At 45.2% G+C, this 17,568-nt stretch overlaps 1 protein-coding gene across 24 annotated transcripts in view; it reads right to left on the reverse strand.

The window, feature by feature from the left end:
- Positions 1–17,568, reverse strand: part of DTNA (dystrobrevin alpha) — a 235,196-nt gene that overhangs the window by 188,552 nt on the left and 29,076 nt on the right. For 6 of the 24 annotated variants that reach the window (XM_075416219.1, XM_075416210.1, XM_075416215.1 and 3 more), the window contains exon 1: positions 1,788–1,960. The exons of 3 other annotated variants lie outside the window; for them this stretch is intronic. In XM_075416219.1, the coding sequence (XP_075272334.1) occupies positions 1,788–1,804 (17 nt within the window). In that variant the 5' untranslated portion in view covers positions 1,805–1,960. Of the gene's footprint in view, positions 1–1,787; positions 1,986–17,568 lie in introns of those variants that run through there. 15 more of the 24 variants (XM_075416198.1, XM_075416201.1, XM_075416212.1 and 12 more) reach the window with 8 other exon arrangements.

The following is a 17,568-nucleotide window of genomic DNA, read 5'->3' on the forward strand; positions in this document are numbered from 1 at the left end:
AAGCCTTACCAAAGGCGATGCCTAGCCGGGAGGAACTGCTATCTAGATACCTAACACAGAAAAGTAATAAAGGTATTTCCAGCCCCTCCAGGTTTGCTTCCCCTCCTGAGAGCTCACAAGACTTGCCCAAAGCTGCACAGCATCCTGTGCAAGAGCCAGAAGCTAACCACAGCTTTACCAAGCCCCCCTGTAGGTTTTTACTCATCTTGACAGATTTTGTCTCAAAGTTCTTCCACTTCAATACCAAAACAAGGATTACAGTGATACCTTAATATAAGTAACTGTTGGCATGGAAATTTAGCATGGGACTGAAGTGTTTAACTAGTCCAAGCTAGTTGAACACCCAACTAGTACAAACCATCAGAGAACTGGATTGAATACAATTTCTCACCCACGCAGTTGTTTTATTTCAGATTTACCTCAAAGGTTATGTATTTCCTTATTCTCCATCCCCTACATTTAGTCATGCAGAAAACACTTCACAGCACATTTGCTCACCCAAATATACCCAGATGTTTTGTAAAATTCAGGTAAGCCGATCAATAAGGACGAACTTGATCAAACGGAAGAAAGGTAACAAAACATACCAGATGCATCATCTTTCCTTCAAATGGAGGAAACATTTCTATTTTAGTTCACTCAGTTCCACATATTTTGCAAGGCACAGACTGCCACTATGTGAGTCTCTTCAGCACCGATATCTATAACCAAAAATGTTAGGCGTTTCAGTTATCCGCAGACAGCACCTACTTCCTACGGTTATTATGGGCAGTACTAACACGTCAGGAATTCTGAGTATGTTTGGGTGAACTGCTACCAAATCCAAAGTTAGGAGCTTCTCTACTACGAGTGTAAAACACACGTGCCCAGAATAAATGGTAAAAACGATGCTTGCATTTAGGCGATTCTCATTCAAGGCACAGATTCAGATAAAACTTAAGAACACAAGTTCTTGCTACATAATAAAAGTTACATCTAACTTCCCACTGAGTTCGTGGTATTTCAAAGTCCTTTTGGCCACAGCCACACCGCAACTTCACCAGTAATATTTGCGAAAGAGCCTGAAAAAAACATTGATCAGTGAAGTGATTTATGTGCTACATCATGAAATTACTTCTGGTAAGTTGTAGAAAGAACCAGCCTCAATCTTCTTTTTACTCACAAACTCACTATTTAAGCGAGGACTATCAGGGGAATGTGCACATTTTTTAATTACTGCTAAAAGACCTTTGTTCAGAGAAAACAAGGGGGCCAAAATGTTAAAAAAAAGACAAAAAATAAACCCCAAACGCCAAGCAAAAAGCGTTAACAAACAAACAAACAGGTTAAATTTAATTACCCTGTGTTGTGATCAAATTCACACGAGGAAAGAGCAAGCGAAACCATGGCCAAACAAGGAAGCAAACATAGGTTACATCCTCTGTAACATGGAAGACAACTCACTTATCACCTTTGTAATAATACACAGCACTTAAAACAGCATATCCTAATGAAAAGCAAACGCATGTAACAAAACTCGTCTGATAAGAAAACCGCACTCATCATGGTAAGATCTTTAAAGCCCCAGACTCCCTACGTATGCCAAGACAAGTAACCTTGTGAGTTACCACTTCACTGAGGAACAAATTTCAAACAATCTGTATGGGGAAAACGGGGGAATAAATCGCACGGAGAAAGCACGATGTATCTACCTCATCCTACGGGAGTTGCCGAGTGCTCTGAAAGCAGAAGCAAAGCCCAGAGGAACCACCCTAGCAAACGGGTGCAAAGGCAAGTTTCCTACTTACCCTGTAGTCTGCACCATGATCTCTTTTGCCACCTTAGTAATTCCAAAGAATCCGGAATGATGTTATCTTTAAGCGAATATTAGAGTCGTTAGAGGAGACAGAGGCAAGCTGACAAGCAGAGCTTTGCGAGAAGGCAGGCAGAGAGGGATGAATTTAAACCCTGGCACAACATGCTGTGTACTCTGCGTCTATCTTTAACTTGTAAATGATTCGGTTTCACATTCCTCTCAAGTCCTGCTGGCAGATGCCTTCGCGGAGCTTTACCAATCGCAGGCACCCGGGCCAACCCCCCTCCTCCCTCCCCAGCCTGCCGCTCCACCCCGTCTCCCCCATCCCCACCTCACCCCCACACCCACACCCGCGGAGGGTTTCCAGGCTGGATTCCTCCGCCTTCCCCCCGCGGCCGCCCGCAGCAGGGAGCCCACCCGCCGGAGCCCGCGGCCGCCGCACTGCCGGGCGCCCAGCCCGCTCCCCGCAGCCCTCCCCGAGCCCCCCGCTCCCCGCAGCCCTCCCGGGGTCTGACTCCCGGAGCCGCCGACCGAAGCGCGGTCGGAAACGGGACGGCAAGGGAGACCTTTCTGCAGGGGACCCCGGAGGCAGCAGCCCGAGGGGCGCGAGGGCTGCGGGGAAGGAGGTACAAAGCAGCATTTCACCGTCTGTCATGCCAGGCTTCCACAGATACTCACATTTGCACGTTTACAGCAGTTCTGCTGGTGCAGAGGGCTCTACTGAGCAATGGCATACAAAAAGATTTTACCAGATCTCAAACACAAAGCTTCTAAATATCCGCTCTTGGTAAATCTGTGGCTCCTTACAATCACCAGGCATTGCCACGTTGTTCGGAAGCCAGGCTCTGAAATGACTAGACCACTGATTAATGGCAGCATTCAAGGTGACTCAAGCGGGGAAAAAAAGTCCCACCACGTAACCCAGAAAGTCAGGATCCGCAGCAGAGACTTCACGAGCCATTCGTGGTGCCACAAACCCCTGGCTCTTGCTCAGTTTGTACAGGCGCATTCAGGCAAATACTGCTTGCCATCCAGGCTGCCTGATCGTGGGAACGGGACACGCCACGAGACTACAGTCAAACACACCGATTACTGAGCATTTTCAGTTGTAACCAGAAAACATTAATTGACAGTCACACCAATTCGAACAGAATAACGTGGTCAAGGTCTCTGTTTCCAGTCTCCGGCCTCTGCCTGAGCTGCCGCTGGGAGGGCTGCGTGCCCAGGGATGCAGCCCAGCAAGCGGCGAGCGCGGGTCGGGGCCGGGAGGGCAAGGCCAAGCTGTGCCCAGAATCACTTGGCTAAAAACACAGTTTATAAATGCCTTGCCAATGCCCTGTTTGATGAGGCATCACGCTTCTCAGAGCACCAGTGTTGAGAGACTGGACTGATCTAGTAGTAAAAGTAATCACGCGTTCACTTCCGGCTAACGAAGGAAAGGGCTCAAACTTGGAAAGGCCTAAAGGGGGGTGAAAAAATCATCCAAAGGGCTGTGCCTTAGTGTGCATTAAGTAAGCCTGCACTTCATCTCCTGCCCGCTACTCTTCATGATGCTGTTTGATGACGTATATATATAAATACTTTTGTTTGATAACATATACATAACATAGAAAGTTTGATAAAAGCAGTAACTCCACAGCCATTTTCATGGTCGGTCCCACAGGCAGGAAGGCAGAAGCTCCTCTTAACCTGGAGTCAGCTCAGGTCGGTGGGTCTGGAAAAGTCGCCAGCAACATACAAACATTAAAGAATAAACTAGCTGCCGACTCCTGAAAAGTCAAACAATTTATTTTGAATCGCTCACCTTTGTTACTATTAGCAAAGCCAGACCTCACGATGTTTAAAGCCTGCCTTCCAGAGCGCTTTAAAAACTCCAGCAAGAGAAAAACCTGCCATGGACTTCCTGCCAGACAGGGAAGAAGTCACTTCACTTCTTTGCCTCAGGTCCTAAAACTCTGGATGGCTGACACAGGGGTTCAGGGAATGGTCTGTGACTCGGGTTGAGGAGCTGCAGCGAATGGCAGGCAGGCTGCCTGGCACCTCTGACCCTCGCTGCGCGTTTACAGATCTCTTGGAGCAGAGAAAGACACCAGCCACAGCGTCTCCCATTCAGACGGAGCAACTTCATACAATGCAATAAGAATATCGTACCTCAATCAGTTTTCTCCCAATTATTTGTAAAGATGTCAGACTTGAAGGGCAGATAATCACTAGAAGCAGAGATAGAGTGTTAGCGTTAGGTCTTCAAAAGCCCAGTGCTTTAGATGCTCAGAGAGACAAAAGAGAAAGAACAAAGACAAGTCGTGCCTTTGTGGCTGAGGGCTCCTTTTAATTAGGGCAACGAGGAAGGAAGAAAGAAGCTCCCCATGGAAGAAGGTGTGATGAACAAACGGGCTATTCAGAAGTGAAGTCATGAACAGGAAGGATTAAGACTGAGCTGTTTCTAGGACTCCAACCTACCTCTAGAGAGTGCTTAAGTGCGGGCAAAAAACAAAGACAGGGAAATCCACAGAAGTGCATCCACGCTTTTATCTAAACTTGTGTACTTACTAGATATGGGGAAAAAGAGACTGGGTTTTGGATCCTCGAAACGAACACTTACGGTGTTTACTCCCTATATCTCTTAAGAGGTTATTTATAAACCTAAGAGTATGTAGAGGGTGGAGCTTTGGAAAACAGGATGCTGGAAATTACTGGGAAACCTTGGATGCCAACATGGACAGCATGATCCCAATCCCATGAATGGGACAGTCAGAGGTCACACGTCCGAAATCTGTATCACGTCAGCCAAAAGAGAAGACAGGTGTCCAGTTTCCTCAGATGAAGAGATGTGCAATATTGCCAGTGTCTAATGTGCAATGCAAAGTGTACAGCTGGGAGAGATTTACCACTCCTCTTTCTCTCTCAGCGGGGTCTGTCCCTTTTAACCATCACCAACTGTAATAGATCAGGGACCTCTGTGGCATTAGGTTTGAGATATATGAATACATATTAATAGCAAGTTCTTGTGGAGGAGTGGGAGCTGGAGTGGGAGCAGGCAAGGGAGCGGCGGGGAGGAGAGAGTAATTTGGTACCAGTGACAAGTGTAAATAGGTAACATGTTTGGAGCCATGTGACTTCCTACCCATTCCCAATTTAGCCCAGTGCCCAGCAGTCATGATCTGTCCCTTCACGTTTAGCTATTTTTAACATGCACAGACTTTGCTCTTTGTCTTCCCTCATCTGTCAGTGTCTTGAATTCATTTGTCTTGGCAGTCTTAACGTTTGGGTTTACCAGGACAAGCAACATCTTCTACCCTATGGGCTCAGCCCTTCTAAGTCTTACTCTGAGTTATTTCCTGCTCTTAGGAATGACCTCGTTAACCTCTGCAGATGATTTCAGCATGGGTTTGCTCGAGAGTAAGAGCTTTGAGTGGGGGACTACCATTGCATTGACAGGAACGCAGTTCCCGCCTGTCACAGTGGATCCAGCACACTGACTTTATTCAGTATTACTTGATCCACACGTCTGCCACCCCGCCGCAGCCTACCTCCAGCCTTGGCTGCTCAGCTACGTGGCTACACCACGAGCCCTCTCCAACACAGCCCAACGGACAGGGTTTGGCCAGGTGTTGACCCATGAGTTGCTTCTCTCCCACCTACCACTTATTTACTGGAAGAGATGGGGAACGGCTATTGAAGCTGGTGAGGTTTGGGGGGCTCTCAGGAGCACCCCCCAGCACCCACTGCCCTGCCATCCCCACCACGCAGCCTCCAGCACGGTGAGGTACGTTCGCTCTGGAAGGCAACCCAGAGGATTGAGGTGGGCTCACACAGGGCAAAACAATGCCCTGGTCCCCCCAATGTGGAGCCTGACTGCTCCAAATAAATTTATTCCAACGCCCTCCTCACCGAGTCTAATCCTCCTGCCGTTTTCAAGAGGCTCGCTGGGTAACGGGGGGAAGCTCAGTCACTAAGAATGTTCAGACGGGTTAGCTCCACTATTTGCAAAACACATTGAAATTCTTGGTACGCATTAATAAAGTAAATGGGGAATGCACTGGGTACTACTCTGTGAGAAGTTTTGCAACAACAGAGGATTTTCTGTGCTGGCTTTTCGGTTCTTGATGTCTACATGTCTGCGATTCAAGCTATGTGGGAAGAAGGGAGATTGTCCATGGTCATACACCTAAGCCTCAGGAACAAATCATATTTTCAGTCAATCCATTTTACTGAATAAAGAAAAAAAATCCAGTATTTACTTTTGAACTTTTCTTTCCTTTTTCCTATGCCTCATATTTATACTTTGGTAAAGTTTTTTGGACAAACCCATGGTTTAAACCAGTGTTTATCATCCTATATAAGCATGTGACATCTACAAGAACCAGGATATAAAGGCTTTGGCTTTATTTTCGTACACAAGAACAAAGCATGAACATCAGTTATGAAGAATTAAGCAAGTTATTAAAAACTCTGTGCACTTTCCTTGTTCTCTGCAAATTCAAACCATTATTTACCAAATGCATTTTCAAGTTTACTTGAAAAATACCTAAAAGGAGAACGAGAACAATTCTGCTTCCATTTATCTTTAATCCAAACACTAAATATGGGAGAAATATTATTCTTTTTTTGTTAGCTGTCCAAACTGAACAGCAAAATGAAGATCTCTGAGATATAATAAAATAAAGAGAACTTTTAAAAAATTAGGGTTTGTAGGTAAATGGTTTCATTTTCCACTGAAAGGAAAAATATTTTTCTAAAAATAATAAAAAAAAAGACAGGTAAACCTAATCCCGCACAGTGCTGGGCCCTGGAAAAGTATTTCCTGGCCTGATGGTGCCCATGGCTAAATAAAAATCTGCATCATCCACTGAAAACACTGAATTTGAAAGGTTTGCAGTGACAGCTATAGTTCATTGAAGTTGCTTGGTGAGCATTGCATCTAATGAAGATTGCTTTCCTAAGAATTTACGATCCTTTGTTATTTACTGCTCCCAAGGACAGTAATCCCTGTTTCCTCTAAACTCTCCTGACCACTCCTACCCCTCAGGACATGAGTGTTGCCACCTGCACTTTCAGCTTCCTTCAACGTACTATGCAACCGCTCTGTGCTACCACCTCCACGATAATCCTTTTCATTTCCCCAGGCCTCCATGGCTGCCCTAATCAAGTACTCCCACTCCCTTCAAACACAGCATGATTGTGTTCCTTTAGAAAGCCAAACTCAGAAGGAAAACAAAATAAAATAAAATAAAATAAAATAAAATAAAATAAAATAAAATAAAATAAAATAAAATAAAATAAACACCCCACAGGCCAGCTACAAAGATTCATGACGCAGCCTTTGCTCCAGCACAATATTGTCATTATCTCCTCCATGGACGAACCCTCTACCGCTTGGAAGGCTTCATGTCTGCTCTAACCGAGTATACAAAAGGTAGCAAAGGCTGCTAATTAAGAGAACTCATTGCAGCCTGTTCCTGAAAAGAATAACTGAAACGCTTGTGGCAGTAAAGACTGCAATGCCAAATTTGTCGTCACAACTTTCTCTTGCAATTAATGTCCTTATTTCTGAAATTATGAAATGAAATGAGTATTTTTGTTAGGAAAATGGCTCTGTTATCCTGTCTCGTTCCGGCACCCTCGTTTCATTGCAGTGCTACATTCTGCACTGAAAAAGGTTTCCAGTAAGTTATTTCATACAACTGCCACAAACATTACGTATTTGTATTTGCCTGGACAGACAGCCACAGGCCTTTCGCGGAAATCTGGCCAACCCCTAAAGTGTGCGTGCAGGCAGACACGCGTGCGGATGGAGTGGTGTACACTCTTCTTTCAGACCTGGAAGGGGATAATCTATGAAACAGATTCTCTGTTCATTGAGCCAAAGGTAGGAACAATCCCCTTTCATTCATCCCACGAAAAACCCTCCTGCTCTAAAATAAAACTCACTTTATTCCACCCTCCAGATGGAAAACCTGGGAAAAAAAGATGAAATTACTTATTTCTTTTTTTTTTTTTTTAAGAAAATAATACGTAGTAAGAACACAGAAGGAGGCCTGGAAGGCTCAGAAACTGCTAACTAGAGCTGGGTCATTAACATCTAGGCCAGCGACCCGAATCTCATCGGGCCACTCGCGCAGCAGCCAGCAGCGCAACCGCAGCGGCGCTCGGCAGGGGCTGGGGGTGCCTCTGCCCCCCGGCCCCCCCGGCACGGACAGACCCCTGCGGCTGGGGGCCGCGGGGCGGGCAGAGGGGGAGGCTGGGCCCGCGGGCAGGGGGCCGGGGCTGGGAGAAGCTTGTCCTACTGCTCCCTCTGCCGTACCCATCCCGCCGGGAAATCCCGGGCGCCGGCGGCTGGGATGAGGGAGGGCAGCTTTGGGGAGCGGTCTGCAGGCAGCGCAGAGCCAGGCAGCCTCGGGCAGCGGAGAACGCCGTGGCTGATGAGAAGAAACCACCACCAACACCGCGCTCGGGAGATGGCACGACGCGGACCTCTGCGTGCTCAACATACCAAATCTCCTCTGCTCTCCACCTGCCGCTGTTACCCTCACGCTTCCAGAACGGCACAGGAGAGCACTGCCTCTCCTTGGGCACGACCGTCTCACTTGTAATGATCTCATCTTACGAGGTCGGGTGCCAGGATCGGATCGGCCGCAGAAGGCGGCCCCCAAAGCTGCCCAAGCAGGGCTGCCGGCACCACGGCATCAGCCAACGCAGGCAGCAAGGGGGGGAAAGACACCCCACCTGCCAGCCACATCGCCGCCACTCTCAGTTTAAACAACACGAAGCACAGGCAAAAAAAGGGGAAGGGGGGAAGATGGCTTATGGAGTCAATTCATCACGTGGAATTACCAATCCGATTGTCGGAGAGAACAGGGATTTTTTTAACCCACGACCACCTGAACACAACTCCCGTCAATAAACCCACCATGTACGCTGTTTCTGAGGGCTGAGAAACTGGCAGCACGTGGTACCACCTGTACAAGGCATCTGCAGCTGCCATGAAAGCCTTTCTCTGAATATAGTGAAAATTTGTACCCCAAGAAAAATACCTGTTTTCAAACGCTCCAACATTACAATGTGCTTTGTGCCATCTTCAGAGCAATATTTCAGTTACTCTGCCCTTTCCTTTCAGCACTGCTTTATGGAAATCCTAACTAGAGCAGAAAACATCTCAAAAGAAGAAATCCCTCTCGAGCACTTTTCCCTGAGAAGGTGCACACTCATCAGTCTAGGGAGAAGAATCAGCACCTTCAGGAAAAGTGGACACTTTCCCTAACAAAAGAGGTGATAAATATCTGAAAGGCTGGAATGCAACATCGGGTCTTTCAAAGACCAGCCATACACTCATCTTAAACCTTCAGGAGAATTTCAGGAACTTTACAGAACTTTTACTAAAAACGAAACAAAAAAACCTTCCTAATACCAATACAAGGTTAAAAATTTAATCAGTGAATTCCAGAAAGGCAATGTTAACAGATTAACTGCATTCCCTTTTTTCTCCATGCCCCAAGTATTATTTCCTTTTATAATGTGGAACGTCTACCAGCTAATGAAAATACTGGAAAGCAGACTTTATGATAAAACATGGTGATAAAGTGAATTACATTTAAATGTCAATAGGATCTAGGGAACAGAGCAAACTTGGAAGAAACTCATTCAGTAATTTTAAATTTGTGAATAATTAGCATGGCATTTTCAAATGTACTTGGTCATGACCTAATTCCGCTCTAAATTCTTCAATTTTAGTTTTTGCAAAGTTATACGAGCCATGTGATACTACAGCAGTCTCAGAACGAGTGCTGCAGCAGTACTGAGTCCTGCTGAAACCCCCCCCTGAACAAATGGCTCGAGCAAAGGAACGGGACCTGACCATTCAGGGCAGAATCCAGCCCCCTCTTTTCAAAGGCACTACTCCAGATTCACATAAATGCAAAAAAACGCAGTTTGGCCTCTGGCCAAATGCACCTAATGGACCTAATTCACACTTGCCCAGTCTACACAGAAGAAGCTGGAATGGAGCTGAAAATACAAACTAAACAGACAACTTCCACAGGAAAACTGAGATATTGAAAAATATTTTAACGGTAGTAATCCAGTAATAATTACAGATTGGCCTCCAAATATACAATGTGTACGGCACAGAGGCCGAGCATAGATCTGGACATAATGTACTTGCTGTCAGATACCACAAGGCTGCTTTCAATAAACATGCTCCTCATTACAGCCCTTCCTCCCATTTCTCTGAAATTATCATGTTTATCCCAAATAAAAGAAATTATTTTTTTGCTTTGTTCAGAGTAGCATATGCTTTATCGAAGAGCCTCAGACATTACAGCGTAAATTATTTGTACTTCTTGCTACGAAAAGTCTTGCTGCAGGACTTTGTGACTGAACACTGACTACCTGAGGGAAATCAAATTAACAGCAGCTGAGACAGAACTATTAAAGGTATGTTTTCCCCTATGTACAGTAGTCTGTTAACATATCCACAGGCACCAGGAGGGTGAGGATAAAGCAAGGGCATTTCTCTGAACCATCACTATCTTTCACATTACTGTCTATTTTTGTGAAGGAGCTGTGGACGTAGTGATATTGATGGGCACTAGGGTTCCTCAAGCCTCAACTCAAGCATGCAGATTTTACAGCCACACACACTATGAAGACACTAGCTTCCAAAATAAATCAAGAAAGCTTTTTGCTTAAGACTACAGAGGTAACTGCAAGGTTGTTTCTGGTTGTAAACGTAATGATGCAAGGAAGCGGCGTACCAAAAGCCTGTCCCCTCTGCCCCAAGCTCATGCCCTTGGGAGGCACCATCCAGCCTCCAGAGTACGGGAAGGGTTTGGGATGGCACTCAGCTTCCTTCTGCACAACCTGCCAAGGGGAGACGTTCACAAAGGAGCTGTACTCACCCCCTGCGCTGACTCCTCCTGCACAATGAGGGAGATGACATCTCTACTGTTTTCAGAGAAGGGCAAAGACACATTATCAAAATTTCAGGATGACGAGGATTGCTCCTGTAGCTGGGAATACTGCTCTGAAATGCAGGCAGTCATGGGGTACTCATGTCACGGAGACCACCACACCATGCCCATGCTGCTCAGGCATCACCCGAGGGGTGAATACAGCAGGGGCAGAGTGGACTCCCGGTTAAACACCACGCTAGCAGGGGTAGGAGACCTGCCACAAACTTCTTTTGGGAATCTGGGAATTTGCAAATTGATTTCCTCCCTCACACTTTTTATCTGTTTTGTCTACCTGGCCTTCAGTGGCTTTATGAAGGGTGTCACGTCACAAGGTGATTAGAGCAACTAAAACTTGGAGCTGGGACCTCCTAGCACTACGGTGACTACAATATTGAAAAATGTTTAGGAAGCATTTTTATTCCACTTAACAAATGGAAAAAACAACTAAGTAAAAGAAGAAAAAATGCAGCTTCCTTCAAAAGCCTCTTTAATCAGCCCCAGAATCTGAACTAATGCTGAGCACAAAGATTTAAATTTGGCTTAATGAAAACTGAATAGACCAAAAAACAACAAAAGAAGTCTCTTTACACAAGGTAAGGATTCAACCTAGCTGGTAAATAATTAAAGCTCTTCTCTGTTCCCTTCCACTTTCTATTTTAAGGCTTTTCATTATATAGGATCAAAGTCAGCTCGAGTTGGAGAGAGTCAGACAAATCCATCACGGAGACAGAATGAATGTATGATCTCATCCCCTGTGACAGCAGCCCGACAGTACCACCTGTTTGAACTCCAGCTCGTACCACTTCTGATCACGCTGGCAATGTCAAGCCTACAGCTCGAAATTCAAGGGGATGCACAGAAACTCTCTCCATCTAAGCAAACAAAATGAAAGAACTGTAAATCTGGAATCAGGGATGCTCCAGGCAGTGCTGGCCACGGGGCTGCAAACAGAGCAGCCACAGAAAGGGTTCAGACCCGGGAACAGAAACCACCAGGAGTCTCAGGATATCAGCTGTACGAAGAAAGACCAGTTTTTGTTTGGAGAGGAGGCAAATGAGGAGACGATCAGTGTAGGACAGCTGTATAAAAATTATGAACAGTGAAAAGAAGGGAAATGAAACATTCATATTTATTTTCTCATAACAGAAGAAAAAGAGTATGTTGCAGCCAAAAGACAAAATAATTAACAAGATATGGAAGGAAAGTTAAACAGGGAGTTTAAAACTGACAGGCAAATTTAAAAGAGATTAAGCAAAATTCTGTTCTACCTTTTTAAACTTAAAGCATAGTTTACCCTGTGGAGCTGTCTTCAGAGTAACATAATTTGGACCAAAAAGGACTACTAAAAAAAGTATTCATTAGATTGTTAATGAATTCCAGCTTGTTCCCATTAGAAACTCATTTGTTTTAAAAAGAAAGAATATAATCCTTAATGAACCTGGCTTTTTTTAAGCAACAGAAGACAAACATTTATACTTCCTGACACAAGCAATGATTAAAAGTCAGGGCCTCAAACATTCCCCTTCAGGGGAATCCCCTAGGATTAAGAAAATCCCCCTTTTGTCACACTCTTCCATAACTGTCGATCGGCCAGTTCCTGAGCACTGTCAGGGACAATGTCCTGGGTCAGATCCAACACACTAATGTTTGGTTAACACCGAAGTTCAATCAAGAGATTTCTGTCTAGAACTTCTGTTTCAGCAAAAAGATTACAGCCTTGGGAGTGTACCATAAAACTTTACTTTCTAAACCATTTTTTCCTCTGACTGCCAGTAGCTAGCAGCACTTGAAGATGAAGGCAGCAAGCATACATCAACTCTACTTGCTTTGGTGTGTAAAAACACTTTGGCCTAGATTTGGGCCAAGATACATTTAATTCACTTCTCTGAGCTGCTTGACGTGTTCAGCGCAAACTTGACTTCTGGTCTGCCACTGCATTAAGAGTATTTGCAGTTCTAGGAGCTGCAGGGACTTCTGGCTGATGAAACTAGCCGCTACACTGTGATATAAGAGTCAAATCGTAAAATTATTACAGATATCAAAAAAAATCTCACTGCTGTGAAATTTATGCAATTCATTTTTCGGAGTCAACTAAGATGACAATAGAGAAGCAGTTTAGCACATCACTGGCTGAAAGAGTTATTCCAAAACATGCTCTAGATTACGACGGCATAGCAGGACCTTTTCCCAGCGAGAAATTGCACCCTGGGGACAAGTAAAGGCCCCAAACAGCGATGTTCTCCTGGGTGACCTCATTAGCATCTGATGTGTGGGAACATCTTCTTTCAATGTGTGATTCTTCTGTTTACTTTAAGATGGTTCTTTAATCAAATTCTTAAAATTACTTTCCTTTGGTACCAGACAGATAAATAAACCCATATTATTCAGGCCCAACAGCTCTTCAAATTAAAAAAAAGCCTGCAATAAAAAAATAGATTGGAAAGGTTCTGATGCTTTATGTGGGAGTTAGCTGCATACAGAATTGAACTGTATTTTCTTGGTTTAGCTGAACTAAGCTGTACTGACAAGAGCATGCTGAATTAGATCCGGTTGTAACCTGAGGTGAACCTGCAGGATAAACCTTACGTCATTGTATTGCTGCAGTTCTTTCTTTTTTCCATGAGCAAACGTGGCTCACTTCCCTCAGTCTCTGAAATGCCACATCGGGTGTGCTAGCCATGGGGTAGAACTCTAAATAGAGCATGTTTGGATTTATTCATTTCAGGCCTCTGGGATTGGAACTGAGCTACCACGAGCAGCTGAAATAAGACTACAAAGGCATGAGGGAGGCAAAAGTGAAGATCTTTTGAAGATAATAGGGGGTATTAAAATGCACCCCATGTTGAAAGACATTCATCCACATTCTGATTTGGGCTTTTGGATGTTCGCCTACCCAGGGCAAAATCAGCCCTGTGTTTCCCCCCTCCGCCCCCCCGCCCCCGCCAGGCGTGTAGGGACATCTTGCCTTGCATCGCGAGGTAACTGAAACTAACTGATGATGATGCCAAGCCCTCTGTGGCTACAATATGTTAAAGAAAATTCATTTCTACAGTACCATTCACACAACTTTGTAGGATAAGATACAACTCTCTTCCAAGAGACTGAGGATTCCTCACCACAAAGGACAATGAGGACATAGGGTACCTGGCATGGCAATCCCCCCTGCCAAATACCGTATCATTGCTTCAGAGACATAAGTGAACAGTTAATACTGCTTCTTACATCCCACCTTACGGCCAGGCTTACAAAAGGTGCTCTGCGTTCTTCCTTCAGACACGTTTCTGAGCATGAATCTATTTTCTCTTTGTCAGAGTCAGCTGGAAGCCTCGGTCCCCCACAACATCCTTCTCTCTAAATTGGGGAGATATGGATTTGATGGGTGGACTGTTTGGTGGATAAGGAATTGGTTGGAAGGTTGCAGCCAGAGGGTAGTGGTCAAAGCCTCCATGTCCAAATGGATGCCAGTGACAAGTGGTGTCCCTCAGGGGTCTGTATAGGGACCGGTGCTCTTTCACATTTTCATCAATAACATAGACAGCAAGATCAAGCACACCCTCAGCAAGTTTGCAGATGACACCAAGCTGAGTGGTGCAGTTGACACACCTGAGGGATGGGATGCCATCCAGAGGGAGCTGGACAAGCTGGAGAAGTGGGCCTGTGTGAACCTCATGAGGTTCAACACGGCCAAGTGCAAGGTCCTGTACCTGGGTCAGGGCAACCCCCACTATCAATACAGGCTGGTGGAAGAAGGGATTGAGAGCAGCCCTGCCGAGAAGGACTTGGGGGTACTGGTGGATGAAAAGCTTGACATGAGCCACCAATGGGCACTTGCAGCCCAGAAGGCCAACTATATCCTGGGCTGCACCAAAAGCAGCGTGGCCAGCAGGTCGAGGGAGGTGATTCTGCCCCTCTACTCTGCTCTGGTGAGACCTCACCTGGAGTCCTGCGTCCAGCTCTGGAGCCCTCAGCACAGGAAAGACATGGATCTGTTTGAGCGGGTCCAGAGGAGGCCACAAAGATGATCCGAGGGCTGGAGCACCTCTCCTATAAGGACAGGCTGAGAGAGTTGGGGTTGTTCAGCCTGGAGAAGAGAAGGCTGTGGGGAGACCTTATAGCAGCCTTCCAGTACTTAAAGGGGGCTTATAGGAAAGAGGGGGACAATCTTTTTAGCAAGGCCCGTTGTGATAGGACAAGGGGTGATGGTTTTAAACTAAGGGAGGGTAGATTTAGACTGGATGTAAGGGAGAAATTTTTTACAATGAAGGTGGTGAAACACTAGAGCAGGTTGCCCAGAGAGGCAGTAGATGCCCCATCCCTGGAAACACTCAAGGCCAGGTTGGACGGGGCTCTGAGCAACCTGATCTAGTTGAAGATGTCCCTGCTCACTGCAGGGGGGTTGGGCTAGATGACCTCTAAGGTCCCTTCCAACCTAAAGCATTCTATGATTCTATGATTCTAAGGTAAATTGGCACATAACCCTGTATCATCTCAGTACCTTACGGCTCCTTTCTCTGTTCTTATTATCCGACTTTCTGAAGCATGGCTGACCACACAGGGACCCTCCTTGGATTAATCTGTATACTTACAACAAAAGCAGCTCTATTTGTCGGCACACTAGCTAGGTAACAGACAGACCCTTGCTCCATCACACCAGCTCTTTGCCTGCAGAGCCCTGGAAGGAGTCCTCTGCCTGCTCAGCTGGAATGGTAGGACACTATAAAACTGATTCAGTACACAGGTTTGGAAAGGAGAGGAAGACAATTGTTCAGTGCACACTGCTGCTGACTGCAAAACCTGGATGACAACCCATGGGCTGACACACCTTCCTTCACCATAAAACAAGTCAGCTGGTGAACAGGGGTGGTGCAGCAAGGACAGGGGATGCAGCTGGTCCAGGCAAGCCTCAGGCCACCAAGCGCACTTACAAATAATAACCATCCTGCAGAACTAGATTTCTCTTGCTCCAAATTGCTAAGGATGACATCCCAGACCTTTTCTTTACTTGAAAAATATTATTCCTTTCCCTTTACACTGGCAGTGGACAACATACAGTCTATTTTGAGGACCTTACGCGTTGTCAGGAATTGCTCGCTACTACAGGCTTCTCCCTCCTAAGAGCTAAATGTTATTTTCCAACCCTGTATAACCATTTTTTTAAAAATGAAATTCAGGTGCATAACCTCGATAATGGTTTTTCTCATGTATATTCAAGCTCATATGCAATGGAGATGTTCTGAAGACACCATGATTTTGCTTAATAAAAATATAAATTTCTATACAATTTTATCATTTCAGGCCTTGAATAACTGGAAAGCCTCCACCTACACAATTTGTCATGATTTCCTCTGTATGAGTTCAACGTAAGCACTGCATAGCTAAATTATGCAGGACTATAAACTTACATAACCTTTTAAGACAGAAGAACATAAAGCAGTTTTAACAGTTAGGAATACAGACAAGTCCAACGTAGACCTGAGGAAAAGATGATTTATAAGTTATCCTTCAGATGGACAGGTTTACTAGTATTTAATTAGTATAAACAGAAGTAAATCTGAGAATATACTGTCATTCTTTAAGAAATGTGGAAACCAAGAGCTAGCAAAACTAACTACGAAGCAGCTATATGAACTAACACAAATACAGTATGTAGAAAGGTCTATTTACATCAAGAGAATACCCATCTCTTGCCTTGTTTCCCCTCTTGGAACAGCAGTGGATGCACCCACATGGCTCACTGGTATCACTCACACACACTCTGGAGCATTAGGCATCCACAGCAAGCATATGTAACTTCTTCCATTGCTTGTCTGGAGGTTCATCAATAATCCACCCTCTACACCTTTTGGTAGTTTGCATTCTCCTTCTTCTCTTGGAGTAGAGTCTCACATTACCCATGCTGCCTTCTCCTACTCTCAATGCAAAAACCAGAAGGGAAATAAAATCCATCAGTCCTCTAGCTGACTTAGTCTCACACTGTTCTTCACTCCCTGTGGCTCTGCAACTTGAGTTCTTAGCTGTCCACTTGCACGGCTCTTTAATCCTTTAGCTTTCTATCTGAATGGCTATGGGCAGATCCCCCCACAATTTGCCCAACCCCTGGTGTCTTTTTATAGTCCCTGATAAGAATCTTTGCTCGTGCTGCTGGTCTCTCCTACCTCTGCTGAAAGAGCAAAGACTTTTACAAGGTCACATAGACACCCTTAGTCAGGTGTTGTTCTTCGACCTCCAGTGCAAACCACAGGATAGCACAAATGAACCTAGGGTTCATGACGTAAGGCACTGTTGTTATAAATTATAATTAGATACAATCAGGAATGGGGATGAAAGTGGGCTCATCAGCAAATGTCAGCTTTTCAGCACACTCAACACACGTGCATTTGGAAATTCTTGTTGCTGTACGTCATGCAAATTACAGTTTGCAGCTCCCTTGCACTGTTCTCCCATTAGGTGTGTGAATGAAGCATAGAAACAATTTGTCTTATCGCCTCCACTCTCACAAAAGAACTAAATTAAAAATAGCAATAAGGCACCACATTTAACAGGGCAGTAAAACAGAACCGTAATGACCACAGGCTTGCTCCTTCCCTCCTGTAGCAAATCCTGCAATAGGAGGGAGGCTGCAGCTCTGCTTGGGATCCTTCTACCAGATTTTGCCCTGAGAAAAGGTTTACTGAGAGGGAAGTCACTGTGGGATAAGTGCCAAAACCCACACCTGTCTTCTCAGTCCTCAGGCCATTTGGTTAGAGGAGCTGATAATGTGTTCTGCTGTTCCATCTTGCTGGTAGCTCTTTTCCATCGTGATGCTCTTCTACAAACATCTGC

Source organism: Opisthocomus hoazin, chromosome 3 (assembly GCF_030867145.1).
Source record: "Opisthocomus hoazin isolate bOpiHoa1 chromosome 3, bOpiHoa1.hap1, whole genome shotgun sequence".
Lineage (NCBI taxonomy): Eukaryota > Metazoa > Chordata > Aves > Opisthocomiformes > Opisthocomidae > Opisthocomus > Opisthocomus hoazin.